This window comes from Prorops nasuta, unplaced genomic scaffold (genome assembly GCF_024137725.1).
Source record: "Prorops nasuta isolate Cenicafe-Biocafe unplaced genomic scaffold, Cenicafe_Pnas_1.2 PNAS00053, whole genome shotgun sequence".
NCBI lineage: Eukaryota > Metazoa > Arthropoda > Insecta > Hymenoptera > Bethylidae > Prorops > Prorops nasuta.
The window spans coordinates 664876-686997 of record NW_027116850.1 but is presented as its reverse complement, the minus strand read 5'-3'; the positions used below and the strand labels follow the sequence as shown (position 1 = coordinate 686997).

The window sequence follows — 22122 nt, the reverse complement described above, 5'->3', positions numbered from 1 at the left end:
TCGTTATGGAAGTAACTTGTACAACGGACAGTTGCGTAACTCGAAACCGCTTTTGTGAGAGACGAAATAAGGACGGGGGAAGAAGGAGGAGCAGAGAGGAAGGCTTTGTGATGGCTTGATCTTGTTATCTGTTTCAGGGAGGCGCTCAAAACGGTCTGCGAACGTCGAGGCGTCGATCTTTCACGCGTCGACGTACTCCTCGACAGCTTCACAACCCCGCTGTCCATTCTTACCACTGAAACGTCTTGCCTTGGTGGAAAACACCTCAAGGTTACACGTAAGTTAAACTCCTACAACTATTTTGCTTGTGATCCAAGCGTGTCTGACTTATACTTGACCACTATCACTTTTCGATATCCTTCAATTCCTATCCTCGCTCGATTTTTCGAACGCTAACCTCGGTTTGTCCTTAGACAACAGTATATTCAAGAGTTTTGCTTCTACTTTCTCTATCCTGACCGAAAATAATGCGAACCACGGCGAATTTCTGATTTACCACCGCAATTAGTGCGAAAGACTCGCGATTTATTGCGACATACGTGCAAGGCTTTTCAGTGTCGAATTTTAATTAGCGCGGAGAAACTGAGAGCCCTTCGCTCCCCTTATCAAAGTTTCGTAGTTGGCCGGCAAAAGTTTCGCGAAGAGAACTGCACGCTATTATAAATTAACGGCTGAGTAATTTTGAAAGGCATTACTTGATTTAATGCGAGCATGCATCATGGGTGACGAATTTCATATCGTCGTAAAGGGTTTTAGTTTATAATCATTTTCGCATTGATCGAATCTTCTTGATTTTCAGAAAGAAGAACTTGAATGGATTATTTATTATATTATTATTATTATTATTATAGAAGTTATAGTAAGAAAGAGAGAGAGAGAGAGAGAATGGAGGGGAATGAGGAGAGGGGGGGGATGCCTTCTATATTGCGAGCAGACTGGAATTGACATCGGGAATTTGCTGAAGTAGCTTTTCCTCCGGGCCGATTCCACTCGCGTCACCTTTGCCAGCAGCGAGCACTTTAGCCTCAGATTCAATCGACAAATTTAATGAATTCGCTTTATCGTTATCAGACTCGCGATCAAGGCTCCCATCTCTCTTTTACATTAAAACTTGCGTAATTGTATTATAAACGCCCGCCAAAGGATCCGCGTCCTGCTAAATTCTTCCCAAATAATCGATCATATCAGTATGCAATTTTTCTACATTTTCATTTTCATTTTTTCAGCTGTAAAATATCATTACTTATAATAAATTAGTTAAATTAAAAAAAAATACAAAATTCAAATAAAATAAATTTTAATTTAGTTTTAGAAAACTATACTCAGCTGCTTGAAAATAACATTGCAAAATATTTATGCAAATTGAATGAATGTTTCTTCGCCAGAAAAGTCGGTATTTCGAGTTGTTCTGACTAAAGTTCTTATCAGAAGATTTAATTCTTAGAAACGCGATAGTTATAAATAAAAATCTATTGTCGAATCGTTTAATTTTCGAGGACACCGATTCAAGCTGCGGTTTGAACTGTTTCTCGGAAGAATTTTCGTGATTTAATCTTGTAGGAATTCGCGGCGTCTCGACAAATTCTTGGGAGATCGATCGATGCTCGGAGCGTGTGGTGTTTAATTTGCACGGAGAGGTAATAAGCTCGTTGCATCGTAACACGTTGTTAAGGGTGGAATATTGCAAGTCGGATTTGCATATGCGAAACATGTTTCAGTCAGATTTGTTTGATAGCGGAAGTCGATTGTTCTGAAATAAGTTCCTGGAGGATGTGAAGCGTGGATGGGAAAAGAAAGAGAATGAAGAACAGAGACGAACTTCTTGAAAATTTCTGTTACTTAACGCTGCCATTTCGCTTCCATCGTAATTTCCCCGGTGGATTCTGGTTTGTATACGTGCGCGCCTTAGAGATTTCCGTTTGTGATTGCAAGCAAAAATCGACTAGAGAGCTACTGAAAAACTTCATGCACACTTACAATACTCCAGATACATAATTGTATAAGAAACTTGCTTAACCATTAATCACCTTAGCTATCCATTAATTAAGTTGTTCGTTAATAAGAGTATCTTAATATAAATTAAATTTTTACTTAAAAAATCGGCCATGTCAGTTCTGAAATGAAGAAAAATATAATTTTTTCAACAAGTATTTATAAAGGTGTTAATATAGTAAAATAATTATTATTATATAGGTTCTTATGTAAGTAAACAAATTATTTTTAGATAATAACTAGGTAGGATAAATTTGTAGGTATACACTGCAAAAGAGCAAAAATTGTGTTTGAGATATTTACGAAAAATTCGTGTAGCGGAAAAGGATATATCTCTAGAGAGAGTAGATGTCATGAACAGAACTAAGGAGGAAGTTTAAAAGTTGTTTAAATTAATACAAACACGTCTGGAATAAATTACTTTTGCCTTCGCGTTGCATTTTGTTGGAAACTTTGCCTAATTCGGTCGTGAATTTTTCTAAATTACTGAATTATCTATGTAATGGTATGTGCTAGTTTCATTTGGAGACGAATTTGTGTGAGAAACAATTATTTTTACCAAGGCATCAGAAATCGTTAGATTCAGCGAGAGTTTCTTGAAAAGTAACTTATTTTTGGCACGTTTTTATCGCTATAAATTCGTTGGTTAATTCAAATTTATTGGTTAAGCCTCATGCACGAATGCTATCATTCATGGCTATTTTAGTCTTCATTATCCTTGAAATTCAAGGCATTTGTTGTGTGCAGTGTTCGCTTCAGCGAACGTGAAATGAAACAGCGTGTGATAAAATATTGACCGTCACTACTTGCCAGTAGCCAAATTAATTTTGAGCTGGCAGTGTACTGTCGTAAATTAATACGTCTTCTAGCATTATTTAATGATTAATTCTTGTAATTGGTGCTTCGTAACATTATTATGTCTATTTTCTCAAATTTTGCTGATTATTCGAAACCGCATTTTTTTATGTAATTTAATCATTGAAAACATTAATCTACGTGCAATGATTGAAAAAGCATTATTTATTATCACGTTTTGTAAATAACTCTCTAATTATTTTCACGTGCAGTTTACATTTCTGCAATCTATTGATTAGTACGCTTTTACAGCTTTTTATCTTATTATATAGTGTAATTTATGCATTACACGATGCGGTTAAACAAAAATTTTGTAATAATTAATTATTTAGCTGCAGCGAAGACTGAAATGTTTCTCCAAATTTGGTGATAACGTCAGCTCGCGGTTATTTAAAGCTTGTCTGACTACACTCCTACTGTAACTACTCCGAGACCCCTTTTCATATTAAGCAGAAGCCCGACGAAACTAGTTGCACAATCGACCGAAATAACTTTCAGTCGACGCGAGGAAAATAGGAAAACCGATTAAATTTCTTGAAAGAATTTAGCAATTCTGAATGCACTCGTCCGAATAAAATCCTTACTGCAGATAAAGCTCTTGCAGAAAAACTGTTGGTAAATCTAATATGCGTATATTTTACCGAGTCACATTTATAACTAAAAATTTTTCTCGATTTTTTAGTTAAGGACGACAGATCAAATTCTCGCTCGGCCAGCCAGAAGGGGAGTCACAATGTATCGCTACGCAGTACAAGTGGAGTAAGTAGCAAAATAAAGCATAAAATACTACAGTAGTATAGCTGTACTTCAAAACTCACGCTCCAAAAATTTGTCAGCCTCTCGGACCGTGAAATTCTTTATAGATCACCAAACAGCGAAATTGATTCGAATGAATTCACAAAAGCTAATCCCCCTACCATAATTCAATTTTTTCACCAATATCTATTTCTCCTGGAGGCAAGCAACAATAGGAATCGGTTCCAAAGAGACTCGAGTTTTTTTTTTAGGAATTAAATCGTTCGCGAACTCGTGAAATTAAAAATAGTGGGTTATTGGGAGGGGTAAGGTGCAGCTCGGTCGAAATATAAAGAAGCGATGGAAAGGCTTCCCCCGTTATAAAAGTGGAAAAAGAATCTTTTGTGAGAAAACAATCGAAAATGATTTTCTATTCTTGGCGGGAGTTTGTTTCGCATTGGCTGAACACTTTGTTCTTTCCAAATCCATGAAAGTGTTGCTATCTTTCAGACATTTGAGAGCTTTTGAGACTAATTGATATTTACGTTAGCGTAGTCCAATGCACACAACCAATCGTGAAACGTTAAATATAAGGACCATTGAAATGGTTTCGCAAAGCCTGACACTATCTACTGAATTAACGCAGAACAAGAGAAACAGCTTTAGGCATAATTTTATCAATACAAACTCACAATGTTTTATTTATATTTTTAATATAGAATGTATATAAAAAGTAAATTAGTTTATAATTTATGAATATAATCTAAATACACATAATTCTAGTTTAGAAAACTTAAATCACTTAAAAGACCATAAAAAATAATGGTCTATCAATTATTCTATACGTATCACGCTCTTTGAGAAGTCGCATTTTAAATGTCATATTAACGATTAGTTCTCTTCAGTGACGCAATTCTCGAGAGACTGACGTACTTCGACACACGTATATACATTAATTTTCCTATAACGAATGGTGACAATAAAGATTCGCAATCTCTCTAATACGCGTTATACATTGTAGATTAAATCTTTATCACATAATACACGGTCAGTCATTAATTAGCTAAGGTCTGAGAAAGTACTTTGACATTCTACAGCACAGTCTCTGAATAGGTCTTGACATTAAGATCATCCTAAAATAGAATTACCTTAATTATTCAACTCCTCAACACCGCTCGTTAGAAATATAGAAGCTGCCAGAACTTTTCAAGATTATTTGATTAATTCCTTAACAATAAGAAAATTTTAACGGTATGGGAAAGACAGTCTTCAACGCTTCATCAAAAACTTTAACAAACGATATCGTCAATTTGCTGCAGTATCGATTTTTTACTTGTAAAATAAATTGAAAGATTGATATCCTAGTTATCCGAAACTAACTACTCTTGAGTATAATGAGGCAAGGAAAGTTGAAGTTTGCGCAGCTGAAATTAGCGATTTACATGGAAATCACACGCCATTGCACGAACGCGCACACGGAAGGGTAAGGGGATACATTTCGGTAGGTACAGAGTAAGTTAATGCGATATTTCGCATGATCAAGGGAAAATGAAATATAAATGTAACAAATACAGTTTGTCGTGTACACAGGAACGGTAATGTTAATAAAAAGCCTATAGGGCCCTTGACGATTCGCACTCGTTTGAGCTTGGCATGAATGAATTATTCATGTATGGCATTCAGCGTATTATTTGCTCGATAACCGGCACACGAGCCTTCGCCAGATCACCGACCGATCTCTTTCGGCTCGTTACTCATGCTTCTCTGTAAATAAAAATATTTGCTCATAACCCGTCATAACAATTATCATTATTCTTCTCGCAGAAGAAATTTTTCTAGGATATAAATATTACAATTTATAAATTAATTAAACAAATTTGGAAATAAATTAGTATTTATAATATTTAACTGAGTAAATATATAAATTAATTCGCATAATCTGAAGCTCTTTTGACAAAATTTTTCTACTCGAAGTTCTGATACTGATGATTAATTATTTTCACGCAGAGTTATCGAAATCGCAATGGGAGATTATTTAGCGTCTCGACTGAAGATTCCAGCGTCGATTCCGAGGCAGGGATTGCAACGGCGCTGAATTCCAGTCGAAGTTCCGGTGGAACTGCGGCGTTGAAGGGCAGCAAGCAGCGATGGAGCTCCTTCTTCACGACAGCAAAAGGTGTGAAAATGGAACAACTTATGGCTCAGCTCGATGACTACACCAAACATGGCGTTCCAAAATCAACTGACATCACGGATTTATCTATCAACGAAGATAGTTAGTTTCTTCCATCCTTTCTCTATCAAACGATTCAATGGAATTTCACACCAAGTTTTAATAGAAAAACTTAACGATCCTTTTTTAAATGCAATATTGTTAATATTAATAATTTACTATGCACGTCCCTGTAATTATTGACCTTTATCCCTTTTCGTATTATCTACTGAATATTTATCACGAAAAGACATTTCCCGATAGAATAAAGAATAGTTATCCCTTATTAATCGAGGTCCTCGGCTAATACCGGACCTGCTTAGATGTCGAGGGTGTTGGTGATTTGTCGTTGAAAAGTATTCCAACCTAAAACAAAAATAGGTTCCTCATTAAATATAAAAACACAAAATTTCTCATTGATCAAATTATCACTCATTAATACAAATGCTGATCTGAAAAAAGAGCCTGTCCTTTTTGTATAATACTACAAGATATTTCATTAATCGAGTTTGGACCTTTACAGTTTTGTACGTTCTGGAAAATGATTGGAGGGATATCGTGGAGAGCTCGGAGCATCTCCCAGAAAAGCAGCAGCAGCAGCAGACGGCTTTGTGGGAGCTAGCACAAACCGAATTAGCCTATATACGAACGTTAAAAGTTGTTACAGATGTAAGTACGAAAATAGTGGTCAAGTATTAAAACTTAATTCTTTTAAAGATTGCTAAAGAGAAAATTTCATGTTTCCAGCTATTTATGGCATGCCTATGCAGTCTGCAAGCTTCGAATATATTAAGTGAAGTCGACAGGACGAAACTGTTCAGTAATATCCCTGATATTTACGCTGCCAATCGTTATTTTTGGACAGAGCACGTGATGGCCATGCTGAATGCATCCAGGTCCACCGGAAAACCGCTGGACTCTGGTCACCTTTTCCGTGGCTTCGAAACTTTTGAGCAGACCTTTGCACCTTACACGAGATATTGCGCCGAACAAAGCAAATGCCAGCAGTACTGTAGAGATCGACTCAATGACAACGAACTTTTTACGGCCTATCTTGTGGTAACAATCCCAAAATTCAAATTGCATTTCATAAAATTTCATATAAATTTTGTATTAATGTTTTAGTGGTGCGAGACGCAGAAGGACTGCAATCGATTGAGGCTTCTTGATATTCTCGTGAAGCCAATGCAGAGGCTGACCAAGTACTCGCTTCTACTTAAAGCAGTTCAAAAGAACACTGAGAACGACGAGCAACGAGATGAGCTAAGTCACATGGTAGAAGACAAATTATTCTTTTCCAATGATAATTGTATTTTCCATAAACAGCTATTATTTGATTGATAAATATTTATGACATAACTTGTTAATTGAGTATGGTTTATAGATCAAATCGGTGGACGATTTTGTGGCATCGGTCAACGCTGCTTTGAGGAGAAACGAGGAAATTGCACGTTTGGCCAGTGCAGCTTCCAGATTGGACAGTTACGACGTCGTGGATACAAGAGATGAAGAATTGGAGAGACTCGTGAAGATATATAGCACTTTAGATATCGTAACAGCACCGGTACCAGGCTGCCCCAAGGATACCTTGAGAATTCTCCTCAGGGAAGGAGACTTTAAGTTTAAGGATGCTGCCACTAGTAAAGTAAGATAAATGATAAAAGTAGTGGATGTTGAATAATTATTCTTCTTTGCAAAGACTTGATTGACTTTCGATGAATTTTCTCTTAGATGGACGTACATGTTTTGTTGATGACGGACATGTTATTGATTTGCAAAACATCAACGAAAAAGGCATCATCTAGTACTGCTGCAGGCGGCACTGGGAGTGGCTTGAAAATAATCAGACAGCCTTACGTCATTGATCGTATACGAGTTCACGAGCTGAAGGAGGCAACCAGCATTGGTTTAATTTACCTGAACGAATACGGAGCAGCGTCAGCTGCTCTGGTTCTCAGTGCCGGAGACGCAAACTTGGCAAAAGTAAACGTCACATACAAAATCGATAGATTCGGAAGATTAATGACTCCTAATAGATAATTATGACACCACACTTTTGAATAAGAGATTAATGGATTGAAACTTTTCAGTCCTGGATGGAGTCGTTGAGAAAAGCTCAGCAGCAATTTGCTCTAATGAAGGTTCCACCCCTTGGCAACACTTTGAGTCTGGCTCCGGTCAGTAGACAACCGAGCACTTATCTGGGAGATAGTGAATTTCCATTGGATGAGTGCGAAGGTATTCCTAGAACTTCCCGTGGGAGCAGTAGAGCATCTCGCGTCAGTAGCCTTGCCCACAGCCATAGGTGAGTTGAACATTTTTTGTTTATCAGCACACCGTATTGAGGTCATAAAATATTCTACAAAAAATATAAAATGGTCAGAAATAGTGCAGATAAATTCACAGAACATTACAAAAAAAAGATTGATTGAAATTAGATACAGATAAAAAAAGACATAGGAAAAACAAGTAGAAAAGATACCAAAGATTTATGGTCAGACACTTTCCGATCCTCTTTCTCTTTCTCTCTATCCCTTAAAGAATGTTGATATTTCAAAACCAGTGTATAGTGTGCTCAAACTAACTTTAACCAGAAGTTTCACAAACAATCTGCGACATACAACGTAAGTTACGACCTGGTTGTAACTGTGAAATTCCATTTCCTGGCTCTTAGTTCGACATTTAAATCTTCTAGCGGAAGTATGGAGATGGAAGGCGTGTCTCCTGGCAGTAGCAGCTTTTTGCCTAGTTACAATCCAAGTAGAAATATCAGCGTGGAGAACAACGAGCCACCAAGGGCATCCAGCGTATCCTCGGAGGAGGGAACGGAGGTGGGATTGGGTCACAGTCGACCTTCGCAAGCCAGGTACGTAAATTTAGAGATTTCGTATATACAACTGCAATTATTGACATAAATATTTGTTTCAGCAGAAGATCTTTGCTGAATAAGCCACCTACTCCCAACACCTTGAGCGTTCAGCCTCCGTTTTCCAGTCTGGGCCAATCTCTACCAAACTTGACCTTGACCACTTCACCACAGAGCTCGACGTCCCAACAGGCACCAACTCCACCAAACTCCCTTCTGATAGTGCCACAAATAACGAAGAGTAGAGACGCTCTCCTGTTGTCACCCGGACACCGAGGTAGCAATTACCCGGGCGTTTTATGTAAAAATATCAAAACTCTCGATAGCTAATGTCACTCATTGTCTCGTCATCATCCAGAAGAACTCCAATTTTCTCCACTTATCAACGCTGATAAATTTTGCTCCTATGAATAAATAACGGGTGATCGACCGATAATCTGCAAATGAAAAATATATAAGTAAATCTGATAAGAAGGGAAAAGTGTTGAGTATTTTCTCTTAACAGGACATTATCACGCTATGTCTAGTTAATTTTACTAAAATACTAATCACATTAACACTGCCTATAACCTGTGGAGCACAAGTATGTTGCACCTTTAATAAGGCTTTATTGTTTATTAAGCTATTTATAGCTTTAAAGATACTGCGTATTATAATGATAAACAGATGATGAATGAGCAATTTGTTCATTGCACATTTCCTTAACTGTAGTTTGAATAGTTGCCGCCTAAAGAGGAATGTGAAGAATCAATAATTTTATGGGATGATTACAGGCACCTCTTATCCACCACCATCGCCTCCCAGGGGAGCCCTTAGGAGAGCATTTGCCCTGCCACAATCTCGAAATCCCCCACTGGTAAAAACAAGGCATGTGAATGCCTCTGTTGTTCAAGGAGGACAAACCACTATGAGCCTAGATACAGAAACTCTGGATGAAAGACGAAAAAAGTTGGAGAGAAGAAAGGATGTCGTCGATTAGCAATATAATAGAATAAAAGGTGAAATTTCAATATATACAACTCAACTTCAAATAGTGAAGCCTTAAACATTTTTTTTTTCATGAATTGTATCATGAAAAACTGAGTTTGTAATTTTATTACAGCATTGAAGAAAAATTGAATTGTATGAACAATTAGTCTTGGAGCTAAAAGGACCACCTATAGCACCTTTAGATGTGGGGGTGTACGTGACGTTTGAAGACACCTCTTCTTGCTGAATTGTGCAGAAGCACTGTATGTGCTTGCACATAGAAAACGGAAAGTGCGTTTGCAGTCGAGTAAAGAATACTCATATTTCTTAACTTACGAAACGAGTCAAGCAAATCTACAATTGGTATATTCTCCCTCCTTAAGAATTTATTTTAAGAGAACGTCGTAATTAGTTAATAATTACTGATTTTTTTATCGTAGATTGGGGCCATTCGAAATCAACGTGAAATTTGTACCACGACTGTACCACTATTGTAACGTATCTCTTTAGCCTTGTAACTTATAGATCTCTTTTTGTAATTTATCACATGGTGATGGACGACCATGTTCAATATTAATGCAGTCCAATTAGATTATTAAGCAATGAACAGAAAGGCCTATCTAGTTTAATTAACTTAAGAATAATTAGCGTAATTTCGACCTAGGCGTCTAGTGAGTGAAGCAACTTGCCTCTAGAGAAATTTAACAAATAAAGAGATAAAAAACCCTTAAATAATTGCAAACTACATGCAGCTGGTAGACAAAAACATGGCGAGTAGTGAGAGCCGTACTACGTAGTCTTTGTTCCGTTTCTCTCGTCGGACAAACTCGAATTAAACCGAATGATTCTTTCCTCAGGAATGGTAGACTCGCGACGAAAAAGAGAGAGAGACTTTTACTTTTTAAGTATAAACTCGATTAGACGATATTTCGTTCATGAGACTGAACCGAAGGATCGTGATTTTTAATAATGAGCCGCGTTTGAATAGCAAAAATCTAAGTGGGATGTGAGCAAAATTTTTGTACAAACTCTTATTTTTCATTTCTCTCACCTTTGTTTATCCTTCTTAATTTCGAGTCGCTTGCACAAGCTAAAAGTGTTAATTATTGCTAAGATTATCTCCATTGTACTGTAGTGTACAATCTTATGTGTTGAAGATCAAATATAATGCATAATTTATTATAAATTTCCAGTTTGACTCTTCCACCACTCTTTACAGGATTGAACGAGATCAATCGAGATGAAGCACAACAATAGTCATCAAAAATAGCAGAAAATTAAAATAAATTTCTAATCAATTGGTTACAAGTGTCGATGCATATATAACGAAGAATATTTTATTTTCATCATTTCGTCATAATATATCTTCATAACAAAGATTATAATTATCTAGTTTGTCTACTAATGATAATGCTTCATATTAAAATACAGCTTGGAAAAATACATAAACTAGTGTTAAAATATAAATGCTCTCTATTGTGAGAATTATGCTTTTTAGAAACAAGTTAGTATTATGGTGTTCATTTTTTTTATCTGAGGCCAGACAATCAAGCTTTTAGAAAAACAGAGATTATGCAGCTAGTAAGGAGAATGGAATAATTTTACACACTACCCTTGAGGAAAAATTACAAGTTTAGGGGAGAATGCAATTTTTTACATATATGCAAAATAAGAATAAATATTTCTTTTTATATAAGCAAGAACTCACCTGCATTGGCTCTTGGAACGATCATAATTCTCACATATCAATTATTCTCAATCTTTCATTTGACAAACTATTTAAAGAAAACTTTTGCCACTGGATGTGGCATAACTCATTGTTCGAGTCGTGACAATTATTTGACCAATAAATAGGGTAATTAAGGAAAAGTGTCGTAGTACCTGAATGTTGGAAGGGGAAGGCAAATCCCAGTTGCTCTGAGAGCGCCCCGAAGCAATTCGTCAGCAATCACTTGTCATATCCTGACATGGTCGTGTTTCGCTTTTTTCATCAGCCAACGCCTCCAAAATGTCTAATAATAATTCTCGTGAAAGTTGCTTCAATCTTGGTAATCTGGCCACCTTTAATAAATCATTTATTCATTGTCTATTTTTTTTTTTTTTATAAATAAATCAAGAACATAGTTCACAAAAACTTACTTTACAAAAATGATGTACTATTAGGCTTAAAGCATATTTCTTCATGTCCACAGCTTGCATTCTGTCAGCTGCCTCTAAAATTTGTATTACATTCTCGAAAGTAACATTCATTTCCAGATTTTGTTTGCAAAAGGCTTGCAAACGATTATTCGTGAAACCATAAAAAACAGGAGCTGTGAACAGGTAAAGTGAATCCTCCGGTGGCATAGATACATCAGCATAGTAAATGTATCTCATTAACGAAGCGAACGATTCCGAAGATGGTATCATTTCTCCAATTTGTATCTAAAAAATTATTTCATTGAAAGGCTAACATGAATTTCAAAAATATTAACTTCCGTTATAAATTACTCACATTGACAATATTATTTTCTGGCATAAAAGAACGAAACATGCCTTCGAAATAACTGCACCTCGCAGCAAGGATAGCTTTGTGGGCCGGAATTGGTACACCGTCTAGTAATAAGGTGACGTCGCAAAATTCTTTACCCAAGCTTTTCAAAAAAGCTTCCATATCTTGCTCCAATGTTGTCCCAGTGCCAGATTCATATTGCTTGGTTAAGTTTTTAGGCTGAGGACCCTGTCTTCGTCTAATAATTTCAACCATGAGAGGTTGATCCAATGTTTCAAACTCCTCGCTCATTACAATCTGATTGTAGTTGCTCTCCTTTACTATAAAACTCAGGCAAAATTCTTTGATGAAGTAAAGTTTCAGATGCGCTGCATTGTGCAAAGCTTCAAGAACATTGGCATCGCTTATGGTTGCTTCAAGGTAATGGTCGCAGAGCTGCTCCAGACGAGTCATTTTAAATTGTACGGCCAGCCGATAAACATCCATCATGAGGAGGACTATCCGATTACTTATCAACTCTTCAACCCGATTGGACGATTGATCCTCGGCTCGTTTTGTCGGATCGATTCGATCGGTATAAATGTAATTGAGTACCATTTGAAAAGCCTCTGGCACTGCGTCTTTTAACTTTACCTCCAGCAGTGGCATATCTTTCGCTGAAACTTCCGTGATATCAACAGAATCTTCCAGATATTTATCTCGTTTTTCTTTCGCTTCTTTTATACGTGCTCTGAGAAACTGAGATCGCGCTGCGACCATAGCTATGTGAGCTGGTATCTTTGTTTCCGCTTCGCCAACTATAAACTCGACGTCGCAAAATAGGCGACTATTCAGCAGTCTATCAAAGTCGTCGTGTAATGTACATTTTGGATAGGAGGAAAATTGAAAGCGATAAGTCTCGCTTGATCTAACATTATTATCGACTGTACCACCAAAGATATACATAGCATCTCCGATCACTGCTGCTGCATGAAAAAGTCGACCAGAAGGGGCCTGAAATTAATTTTTTTTTATAAACATGCATACTCCAGTAATCTCTTCTCATTTACATTTTAATAACTTACTTGACTATCCGCAGATGGGAGAATGATATTCCATGTTTGAGTATCCAAATCAAAGCAGTGCAAATCATTGTTCAAAGTTGATTCTGCTGCACCACCGAAAACATACAGATGCCTGTCAAAACTCACCATTGTATGGCCATATCGTTTTGCTGGTGGTGGAGGAGCACCTCTCAATATGTGCTCTGTTGATATTCTTGTCCATCTGAAGAAATAAAATTCTGATATTATCACTGTAAATTTTATTATTAAACTTGAGAAGAAATGCAAAAATTACCGTTTTTCACGAAAATGGAATTGAAACAAGCTGTTAGTAATTTTAGCACCACTTTGGCCACTGAACACAAACATAGATTCTCGAGCAACAGCAACAGGAAAATTACAACAGGTTGGTGGACAGTCCCCAGCCTGAGTTATTTCTTCCCAAACGCTACCAGGCTAATTAAATGGTATGCATATAAGTAACAAACAAATGTAAGCACTAAGAAATAAATTAAGATTTTCTTACTGTAAGAGATATTGTCCACATGTCATTCAGTCTTGCATTTCCATCATAGCCAGCAAATATCCATAATTTGTTATCATATACTGCAGCTCCATGAGCAGATCTTGCCACTGGTCTCCTAATAAATTATTTTTAGATTTTGATTAATAAGTTAAAAAGACTTATTCTTTTGAGCAATTCTATTTGCTCTAAGAACTTACTTTCCATTAAATTTCCATTCAATCCACTGACCAGTTTGAAATTTATATTCAAAGAGATCATTTTTATTTGTCAGATTGGAGTTGGAATGTATATCTCCGGTATAGCCACCAAAGATAAACATTGAAGAATCATGAACAACAGCAGAATGATGATATCGTGGTGCAGGAGGTGGCCCTGTTGAAAAAGCTCTACCCCAAGACTTTTCTTTCACATCAAATCTCAATAAGTCGTTTAGCATAGTTTTCCCATTATCACCTCCAAAGACATAAATTGCATCTTTGTATGCTATTACAGTATGTTTGCTCCGTCTGTAAAAGCAAATAAAATATATTTTGTTCTAAAAGAATCTGATATAACTTAAAACACATACCTTGCACCAACAAATTCATCACATTCTGGCATTCGCTGCCATCGATGAACTGTTTCAAAAGGTCCAAAATCCAAAGTAAGACATTCTGCAGTTGCAGTGTCATTCATCCTTACTTGTTTATTGGAGGTCTTTATGTTTAACTCATAATGTTTCAAATCCCAGTATATCTTAGTATAAACACATTACATCATATACAATCTATTCTTCCATTTTCATTAATTTATTTGAAAATTTGGTACAAATTTAACAAGAACACAGTCTAATACAAAATTTTAAGAGTCCATTCAGAAATTGAAAACTAATGTCAAAAACATGTGATATAAATTGAGATGAAGCAGCGACGTGGTGTGATCAGGTGTAACTAATACCAGACTAAAATTCTGAATATTCTGATACCTGCACGTAGTAGTAGTACCACAGTGCGAAATCAACAAAGTTAGTAGGTTAAGCTAGAATGATCATCGAAAATTTGGAGTAGTTTGGACGCGCAGACGACAAACGGATGACAGTCCGGACAGTCCAAACCAGACCAGACCATTCACTTAAATGGAGTAACAGAGATGGAGAAACGAAGTCTCACACTATCTCAGTCAGTTTTATACATCTTAAAATCTCAAGGCCGTTTTCTCGCTCTCTCTTGCGGTCTTCCGCAAGTTCCAGTTCCAGACTTTCAGTTTGCAAATCCATTCAACATTTCCTTTCCAATTCCATCATTTCCACCGTTTCCACATAGTGCTGTACACTGCCGCTAGGCAGCTACCAGTCGTAATTTTGGCGGGAAAAATTAAAGAAGCGCTAAAACGATGATGCCTGAGTCACAGTTAAAAATTAAAATATTCAGTAAATTTTCTTGAGTGTGATCTTATGAATTTTGAAGAGTATTTCAAAATTCAAAATAATATATTGATTGTGATTGCAATATCTATAGGTGTGCGTGTGCACAGCGCCTGCAGTGGATACGTATGTAGTAGGTCCGCTTTAAACGCCGCGCGTGAATTCACAAGATGATTTTATGTCTGTCAAGATGAAGTTAATATCTTTTTTTTATTTATTGGTGTAAAAAGAATATTATTAACATTTTCAGCTTATTGCTCTTTACTCTATTCTTTACTTTAAAGATAAAATACTCATGGGAGGTATTTATCTTCCCTAACTAAAAAAAATGTCTAAACTCATATAAAATTCTTATCATTGTCACAGATTGCTGAAGCTGCAAAAAAAAGATGTTGAGAATTGTTCTATAAGCTTTTATTTAAAAGGTACACAAGCTCGTATAATAAGCGATAAAGCCCATTAAGTATTAAAAAACAATAAAAAATACCTGTATTTGTTAGTAGGCATATTGGTTTAATCAAATAATAAAATAATAATATAATATATAATAAAACGGAAATCAAAACTCATAAGAAAAACATAAAATCCTTTCGTATTTAAATAATAATACGATTAACGACTCTATATAAACACCTGCAATATCTGAACGTTATTCTATTCATCCAAAACGAACTTACCAAAAAGAAGTCATGGCGCACAACATTTTTTTAACTTTTTTTATCATTGTTGCTGTGTTTTTTATTGGTGAGTATCAACATATGAAGCTTCAAAGAGATGCTGTAACAATCATATACTCGCCACTTTTATTATTTAAAGTCTTCGATATTTTTTAAGCAAATTCTTGTGTTTTTATGGTATTTCCTCTTAGCGTTTTTCAACCATTATCCAAATAATCTCTAATACATGAATAAATAAGTTTTCTATGAATTTTTTTCTAACTTTTGAAACTAAAATAAGACACAATTAGTGATATATTATTCCTTTTAAAAAAACATTTGTGTTGGCAGATTCTGAAATTTAAAAACTGGTATCTTGAATCATACTATTTGTCTATTTCCATATTATTTTTACTTGATCAAAGCAGTTATAGAAATATTTAGCATCTTGGCTTAGGTGTCTATTCTTTATTACGATTGAATTAACACAATTCCATTTTTAAAGTGAGAAATAATTTATGTTTTTAGGTATCTCAGGCACACGGCACTACATTAATAGATATCCTTATTTGGTAGTTATCTTGGTAAAAGATCATTTTCGATGCAACGGTGTGCTTATCAGTAGGCAAATCGTACTTACTACGGTAAAGTGTGTCGAATATCCAGAAGACGTTAATTTGTTCACAGTTAAAACTGGGCGAGAGTCTTCTAACCCTATAGAAACGCATGAGGTACTAAGTAAACAGATGTACATACAAAAGGAAAGCAATCCATCAGTAACACCTCGTACAAAAATCATGCTTAGTGCTGGAGCACTAATTGTAAGATTCTAAATTACATTGTTTTAATTCGCGATTGCGTCGTTATATAATTAACTTTGGAATTATTTTTTGTAGTTAAAAGCTCCTATTACAATTAATGAAAACCAGATGCCAATCAATATAACTGAAATATCGGAAAATGATCTAAATATACATGCAAAGCTAGTTGGCGCAGGAGTACATGACGAAACATATGTAATTAATGGCCAGAAAATTGTTCTCGAGATAAAAGACGAAATAGACATTGAATTATATCATAAAAAGCACTGTGAAAATGTATTTGCCACTGAAGTTTACGATTATCGCTTATGCGGCTTCGTAAAAATTCCAGAAAACTGTTTCGTAAGTACAGAGTCGAAAGATTTGGTTTTTTACAAATTGGAGTAAAGTAATGGGATGGTAAAATTAATTAAGAGGAGAGTAGGAATAAATGATAAAGCAATGAAGGTTTAGAGTATAGAAAGAAACGAGTTTATTGGATTGATTTAATTAAAAAGCCTTTATCACTTTATATTCGCACACCATTTTATACATCATCTCACTCTCCTTCTCTGATACCATATATTTTTAAATTCTCTCAGAAATATTTAAAAATTTCGTAGTACTATTTCCTTGCAAGCGATTGTATACAGAGTATTTCCTCTGAATCGAGAACGTGATATTAAGTGAATCTCATTATATATGAAAGATACGATAGATTGTTAAAGAAAGTGCAAATTGAAAATTATAGTTTCAATTTTATATCCTTTTCAACGAAATCGTGCTGCGACGTTATCGCATGAGTAGTCGATTGGATGTTGTAAAAAGTTTTTGACGATTATTACATTTTGTTACTACTTACTATATATTTCAGATTATTTCGAGTGCTCCTCTGATTTATAACAATGGTCTTATTGGTATTTCTACATACACAAATATTTCTTGTAAGCCAGGCTATACGATTGGTTTTACCAGTACCACCGATTTGAAGCCATTTATCGATTCTATACTACGTTAGTCTACACGTGATGTATAATTTTTATTTTTAAGTAAATATTTATACTGTAAAAATAAATTTTGCCAGAAATTAATACTTTCATCTATAAATGCTGATTTCCAATAATTTGCATTAGAACGACATAACACTCATTGCACATTTCTTCATTTTAGATAATTAGCTGTTGCAATTAATTTATTATTAAAAGATAAGATGGAGAGCCATAATTTTTCAAATTAGGGAGATGCTCTGTTAATGAATAATTTTGATCTCATTTATTTGGCATGCTGAGGCTGGTGTCTAAACGATTCTTGTATATTTTCTTTTTTAAATTTTATACGCATTTTCAAGAAACCACTTTAAATTCTCGACCAATTTCAATGAAGGCATCAACGGCCTGATCAATTTGTTCAAACGTGTGTGCTCCAGAAATTTGAACACGTATTCTTGCCTTGTTTTTTCGTACTACAGGATAACTAAAACCAATTACGTAAATTCCCTTCTCTGAAAAGAAAATTGGTCTCTGTTAGATTATGTAAATTTCCAAGCTTAATTTTCCTGAGCAAAGTGCAAAAGAATACCGAGCATTTTATCTGCAAATTCTGAAGTCAATTTTGCATCTCCCAGCATAACTGGGCATATAGGATGATTATCCCCACCAATGGTGAATCCAGCATCGATCATTTTCCTTCTAAATCTTTGAGTATTACTTTCCAAACTTGATAAAAATGACGCGTCGTTTCTAATCAGATCCAAAACCTGCACATTTTTTATTTTTATTTTTTTATTCGTTTTGTAATTACGATATGTCAGATTATATTCCTGTTAATGTATATCGTATTGCAAAAACCTTGTTTCCGGTAGCTACAACAGCTGGTGGAAGTGAATTTGAAAAAAGATACGGTCTACTGCGTTGTCTCAACAAAGCAACGAGTTCTGCAGTGCTAACAGTGTATCCACCAGCAGCACCTCCTAGAGCCTTTCCTAAAGTAGAATTTATTATATCTATGCTTCCTAATTGATTGAAATACTCTTCGGTGCCTCTAAAATACACATAAAAATTTTTAATATCACAAATCCTACATTATAATAATAAACAATTTTATATCATTATAACGGTTTGTTAAAATTATTAACAATTAACCTTTTAACTACATATATATATATAAGCTTAAAATCATATATTGAACAAAAAACTAAAAGTTCAAGAAATCGTTTAATTGTAAATATACTCAAAAGCGTTCAACAATCAGAGTAATTGAATAGTGAATTTATTTTATTTGAGAAGTTGAGATAAAAAAAAATAATAGCTTATAATAAATGTTCCACTCCAAGAACTTTATAAAGAAATTTTATTACGTCGTCTATTGGCCAAAAAAGTCGTTAAAGTGTTAAGATTAAACGTAAAATATGCGATAAAAAATTGATTTATTTGGTGTTTCTTAAAAAAAAAAACTCCTTTAATTCTTTCCCTCACCTTCCAGTTTTGCCAAAGAAACCCGTTGCATGACAATCATCCACGAATGTAAGAGCGTTGTAACGTTTAGCCAGCTCGCAAATTTTCGGCAAAGGAGCTACCGTTCCATCCATCGAAAATACTCCATCTGTTGCTATTAAACGCATACGACTGCTGGAGCTTTCTCCAAGTTTCTGTTCTAAATCGTCCATATCCCGGTGTCGATATCTAATCAGATAACAATTACGTATATAATTACCACACAAAAAAAATCCATCTACCTTAAAAATGTCGAAATCACCAAGGCATGAAATCATTAGAGTGCTGGGTAAAAAGAGTAAAAAGTTAATTTACAAAATAAACAACGAGAAGACACTTTTAAAAACCTACACAGCACGAATAGTGTCAGAAACGTTCCTGAAACGTGCCAACGTGCCAAATACACTCGAAGAATATGTTATAGATATATTTCTGATACCAAAAGGTCAGATAGGATCCATATAATTGCTTGATTCGTAATTTTGCAATAACTGTAAGAGTGTGTGAATTTGACGAAAAAAAGTGCTCACCTGTGCTTCTTTGCCTTGCACAAGCGAATTCCATCAATGATCGACGCATGATTGAGCTCGTCGCTAATTACGGCGTCTTCCGCTGTTAACAGTGTCTCGAACAAGCCTGCATTTGCATCGAAGCAAGATGCATAAATGATGCACGCATCTCGATTGTGAAATTCCGCAAGTTTCTTCTCCAACTCGACGTGAATCTCTTGAGTTCCGCATATAAATCTTACCGAAGATAGCCCGGCTCCATAATTATCCAAAGCTTTTTTAGCAGCTGCTATCACTTCCTTGTTGTCCTAAATATTTTTCCAATTTTTTAGCGAATTAATTCATTTGAATTAATTATAACGAACTTTTCACTTACCGCAAGACCCAAGTAGTTATTGGCACAAAAATTGATGACTGTTTTGCCATTTCTTAACGAGATGACAGTACTCTGTGGCGAAGAAATGATTCGCTCATTCTTCCAAGTTCCAGCTGCTTTAATCGCTGTCAATTCTGGCTCAATGTGCTTAGCTAAACAACTGATACTTGAACGAAAAATCCATCGTTTTTCTTGATTGTTTAAAACTAACAGAAGTAGTATGAAAACAAAGCAAAAGAAATTGAATAACCAGTCAATTAGCTTGATGATGTCATTAAACATTCAATTATATTGAATAATATACATACTTTTATGAAATACCCGATTCATGACTGAAAGCGAGTGGTCCGGTCCATATGATGCAAACTAATGTAGGAGACTGATCTAAAACAGGTCAAAAGGAAAATGTCAGATAAACCCGTCAAACCTGTTATTCTTCTATAGTCTAGTGTATGACGATAACTTCTATACATATATATATATATATGGGGATATTGATGGAATAGGAATAAAATCTATCTAAAGAATTGTAATATTTCCTAGCAATTCTGTTTCGTGTCTATTATGAAGAAATATATTCACGCAAAAGCTTAACTCCTGTTTTTGAATAGACATATGGAATATTAATTGAAAAGTAGCAAAATTGCATGAATATTGCATAGATTTATGTAAATACACTGCATTCTATGATACTTATTTTGCGAGAAGAATAGATCTATATTTTATCTATTGGTTCCTTCTTTTGCATCGGGATGCTAAATACTATCGGCATGATAGTATACGTTTGTGTAAAGTATCCTGTTAAAAATATTACTATATCAAAAAGCAATAAATGGAGTCCCAATATAAGCAACTACAAGTGTGGGGCACTAGTATTTTTTTTCTTTCCTGAACATAATAGTTTACTAGAAAAAATTATGAGGCTTAAGAATTTTTTAATTGTTTTTGTTGTTTTCACTGAGGCTCTGATTATTGGTAAGTGCGAATAAAGTTGGAAGGAATTCCCATAGCAATGACTTCTCTTTCAAAGATATTGCATTTTTGTTTCAATGTCTCCAAAAACCTTGTATTTTTGTCATTTTTTTTTTTTTTTTAATAATTTGTGAAATATGATCTCAGTGTGAGTGAGCACTTCTATGCTTTTTATCAACCTTTTGAAAGCATCTACACGAGTGTACGAATAATGATAGAATACCCAATTTAAGTAACGTGTCTGACTTTGAGAATTAATATGTTTTATTCAATCATTCTAGTACGAAAAATATTTTATAGCTAGAATCAACCACAGTCTCTATTCTCCAACAAACTGAATTAACAAGAACATTCGCAATATAATATTTATAGAGACTCTGGGCCTTCGGTATGAGAGACTGGAACACGGTATGCCGGCCAAACTTAATGAGTTTCCTTTTATAGCAGCTATTCTAACAAAAGGCAGTAATTTTCGCTGTAACAGTGTACTTATCAGTGAAAATATTGTACTTACTACGAGAAACTGCCTTGATTTTCAACAAGATGACAGACCGATCATAATTCGCGCAGGAACAAATAATTATTTGCGGGATGGTGAAACTCACGCTATGAAAAATCTGTATTAATTGCGTAAACCACTGACCCAAGGATTAGATCCAAAGAAATCAAAGTGGTACTATGATCTAGGCGCTATTAAGGTATGTTCCTATTTTTAATTTGAATATTCTTTGCAATTATATAATTTTGGTGTATCTTTCTCTGTAGTTGGATAAACCTATAAACATTAATTCACATCAGAGGCCTATTAACATAACTAAAATACCACCACCTGAATATGGAATTGGCATTGATGATTTCAAGGATTCTGCAACGATTGTTGCTTGGGGAAAAGATAGTAGAAATAAGAAAATGGACCCAGACCTGCAGAAAATTAGGGCTAAACTGCAATCTGATTTCCATTGTAAACATATGTGGGTTTGGAACTTTTACGGCCATCACTTGTGCGGTATGAGGTAGCCATATCAAGATTATTTATATTTCTGTACTATAAGTATATAAAAAAAAGTTGTGGTTTTACAGTTTGAGATAAAATACTATCGAATCATGAAATTGGTTAAGTGAAGCAGCAAATGGTAAAATGATAAATGTCTACGAGAATCATTATTTTATTTGCAAAATTTAATTCTTCAGCCTTGTTACAATTTTATACCACTGGCACCCTATCA

General features: G+C 35.1%; 4 protein-coding genes across 7 annotated transcripts in view; 2 read left to right on the top strand and 2 right to left on the bottom strand.

Annotated features, from left to right (window-relative positions):
* The window catches only part of LOC136784358 (pleckstrin homology domain-containing family G member 5-like), a 68127-nt gene extending 57312 nt beyond the window's left edge, over positions 1-10815 (top strand). For 2 of the 3 annotated variants that reach the window (XM_066744955.1, XM_066744957.1), the window contains 14 exons: positions 138-277; positions 3530-3606; positions 5590-5857; positions 6318-6463; positions 6542-6853; positions 6920-7069; positions 7179-7439; positions 7526-7777; positions 7885-8099; positions 8469-8660; positions 8726-8940; positions 9434-9658; positions 9763-9992; positions 10070-10815. In XM_066744955.1, coding sequence (XP_066601052.1) covers positions 138-277; positions 3530-3606; positions 5590-5857; positions 6318-6463; positions 6542-6853; positions 6920-7069; positions 7179-7439; positions 7526-7777; positions 7885-8099; positions 8469-8660; positions 8726-8940; positions 9434-9639 — 2434 coding nt within the window. In that variant the 3' untranslated portion in view covers positions 9640-9658; positions 9763-9992; positions 10070-10815. The remainder of the gene's footprint in view (positions 1-137; positions 278-3529; positions 3607-5589; positions 5858-6317; positions 6464-6541; positions 6854-6919; positions 7070-7178; positions 7440-7525; positions 7778-7884; positions 8100-8468; positions 8661-8725; positions 8941-9433; positions 9659-9762; positions 9993-10069) is intronic. The other variant, XM_066744956.1, reaches the window with a different exon arrangement.
* On the bottom strand, positions 5867-14392 carry Lztr1 (Leucine zipper like transcription regulator 1). The gene is made up of 9 exons (XM_066744960.1): positions 14258-14392; positions 13887-14195; positions 13690-13804; positions 13459-13619; positions 13185-13386; positions 12124-13113; positions 11769-12053; positions 11511-11690; positions 5867-6160 (listed from the first exon to the last, which is right to left on the bottom strand). Exons 1-8 carry the CDS (start codon positions 14362-14364, stop codon positions 11571-11573), a joined length of 2289 nt encoding a protein of 762 aa, XP_066601057.1. The 5' UTR covers positions 14365-14392; the 3' UTR covers positions 5867-6160; positions 11511-11570.
* Positions 14393-14712: 320 nt separating this feature from the next.
* On the top strand, positions 14713-17579 carry LOC136784364 (uncharacterized). The gene is made up of 6 exons (XM_066744968.1): positions 14713-14846; positions 15458-15516; positions 15595-15835; positions 16276-16568; positions 16644-16910; positions 17422-17579. The coding sequence occupies exons 3-6, from the start codon at positions 15781-15783 to the stop codon at positions 17563-17565; spliced, it is 759 nt and encodes a 252-aa protein (XP_066601065.1). The 5' UTR covers positions 14713-14846; positions 15458-15516; positions 15595-15780; the 3' UTR covers positions 17566-17579.
* An 8-nt stretch (positions 17580-17587) lies between these two features.
* On the bottom strand, positions 17588-20303 carry Gcat (Glycine C-acetyltransferase). Of its 2 annotated transcripts, XM_066744962.1 has the most exons (7): positions 20233-20303; positions 19925-20130; positions 19570-19856; positions 19022-19228; positions 18395-18587; positions 18126-18303; positions 17590-18048 (listed from the first exon to the last, which is right to left on the bottom strand). In XM_066744962.1, the coding sequence occupies exons 1-7, from the start codon at positions 20252-20254 to the stop codon at positions 17891-17893; spliced, it is 1251 nt and encodes a 416-aa protein (XP_066601059.1). In that variant the 5' UTR covers positions 20255-20303; the 3' UTR covers positions 17590-17890. The 2 variants fall into 2 exon arrangements, with proteins under 2 accessions (XP_066601058.1, XP_066601059.1); XM_066744961.1 differs by lacking the exon at positions 20233-20303 and having other exon boundaries at positions 17588-18048; positions 19925-20220.
* Between the last annotated feature and the right edge of the window lie 1819 nt (positions 20304-22122).

Coding starts and splice junctions, on each gene's coding strand:
- Lztr1 (XM_066744960.1), bottom strand. CDS start 14,364: ATGAATGACACTGCAACTGCAGAATGTCTTACTTTGGATTTTGGACCT. Junction 13,805..13,886: donor GAATGGAAATTTAATGGAAA/GTAAGTTCTTAG, acceptor ATAATTTATTAG/GAGACCAGTGGCAAGATCTG. Junction 13,620..13,689: donor TGTGGACAATATCTCTTACA/GTAAGAAAATCT, acceptor CCATTTAATTAG/CCTGGTAGCGTTTGGGAAGA.
- LOC136784364 (XM_066744968.1), top strand. CDS start 15,781: ATGGCGCACAACATTTTTTTAACTTTTTTTATCATTGTTGCTGTGTTT. Junction 15,836..16,275: donor TGTTGCTGTGTTTTTTATTG/GTGAGTATCAAC, acceptor TTATGTTTTTAG/GTATCTCAGGCACACGGCAC. Junction 16,911..17,421: donor AAATTCCAGAAAACTGTTTC/GTAAGTACAGAG, acceptor TATATATTTCAG/ATTATTTCGAGTGCTCCTCT.
- Gcat (XM_066744961.1), bottom strand. CDS start 20,206: ATGTTTAATGACATCATCAAGCTAATTGACTGGTTATTCAATTTCTTT. Junction 19,857..19,924: donor ATAACTACTTGGGTCTTGCG/GTAAGTGAAAAG, acceptor AAAAATATTTAG/GACAACAAGGAAGTGATAGC. Junction 18,049..18,125: donor ATTTGCAGATAAAATGCTCG/GTATTCTTTTGC, acceptor TTTTCTTTTCAG/AGAAGGGAATTTACGTAATT.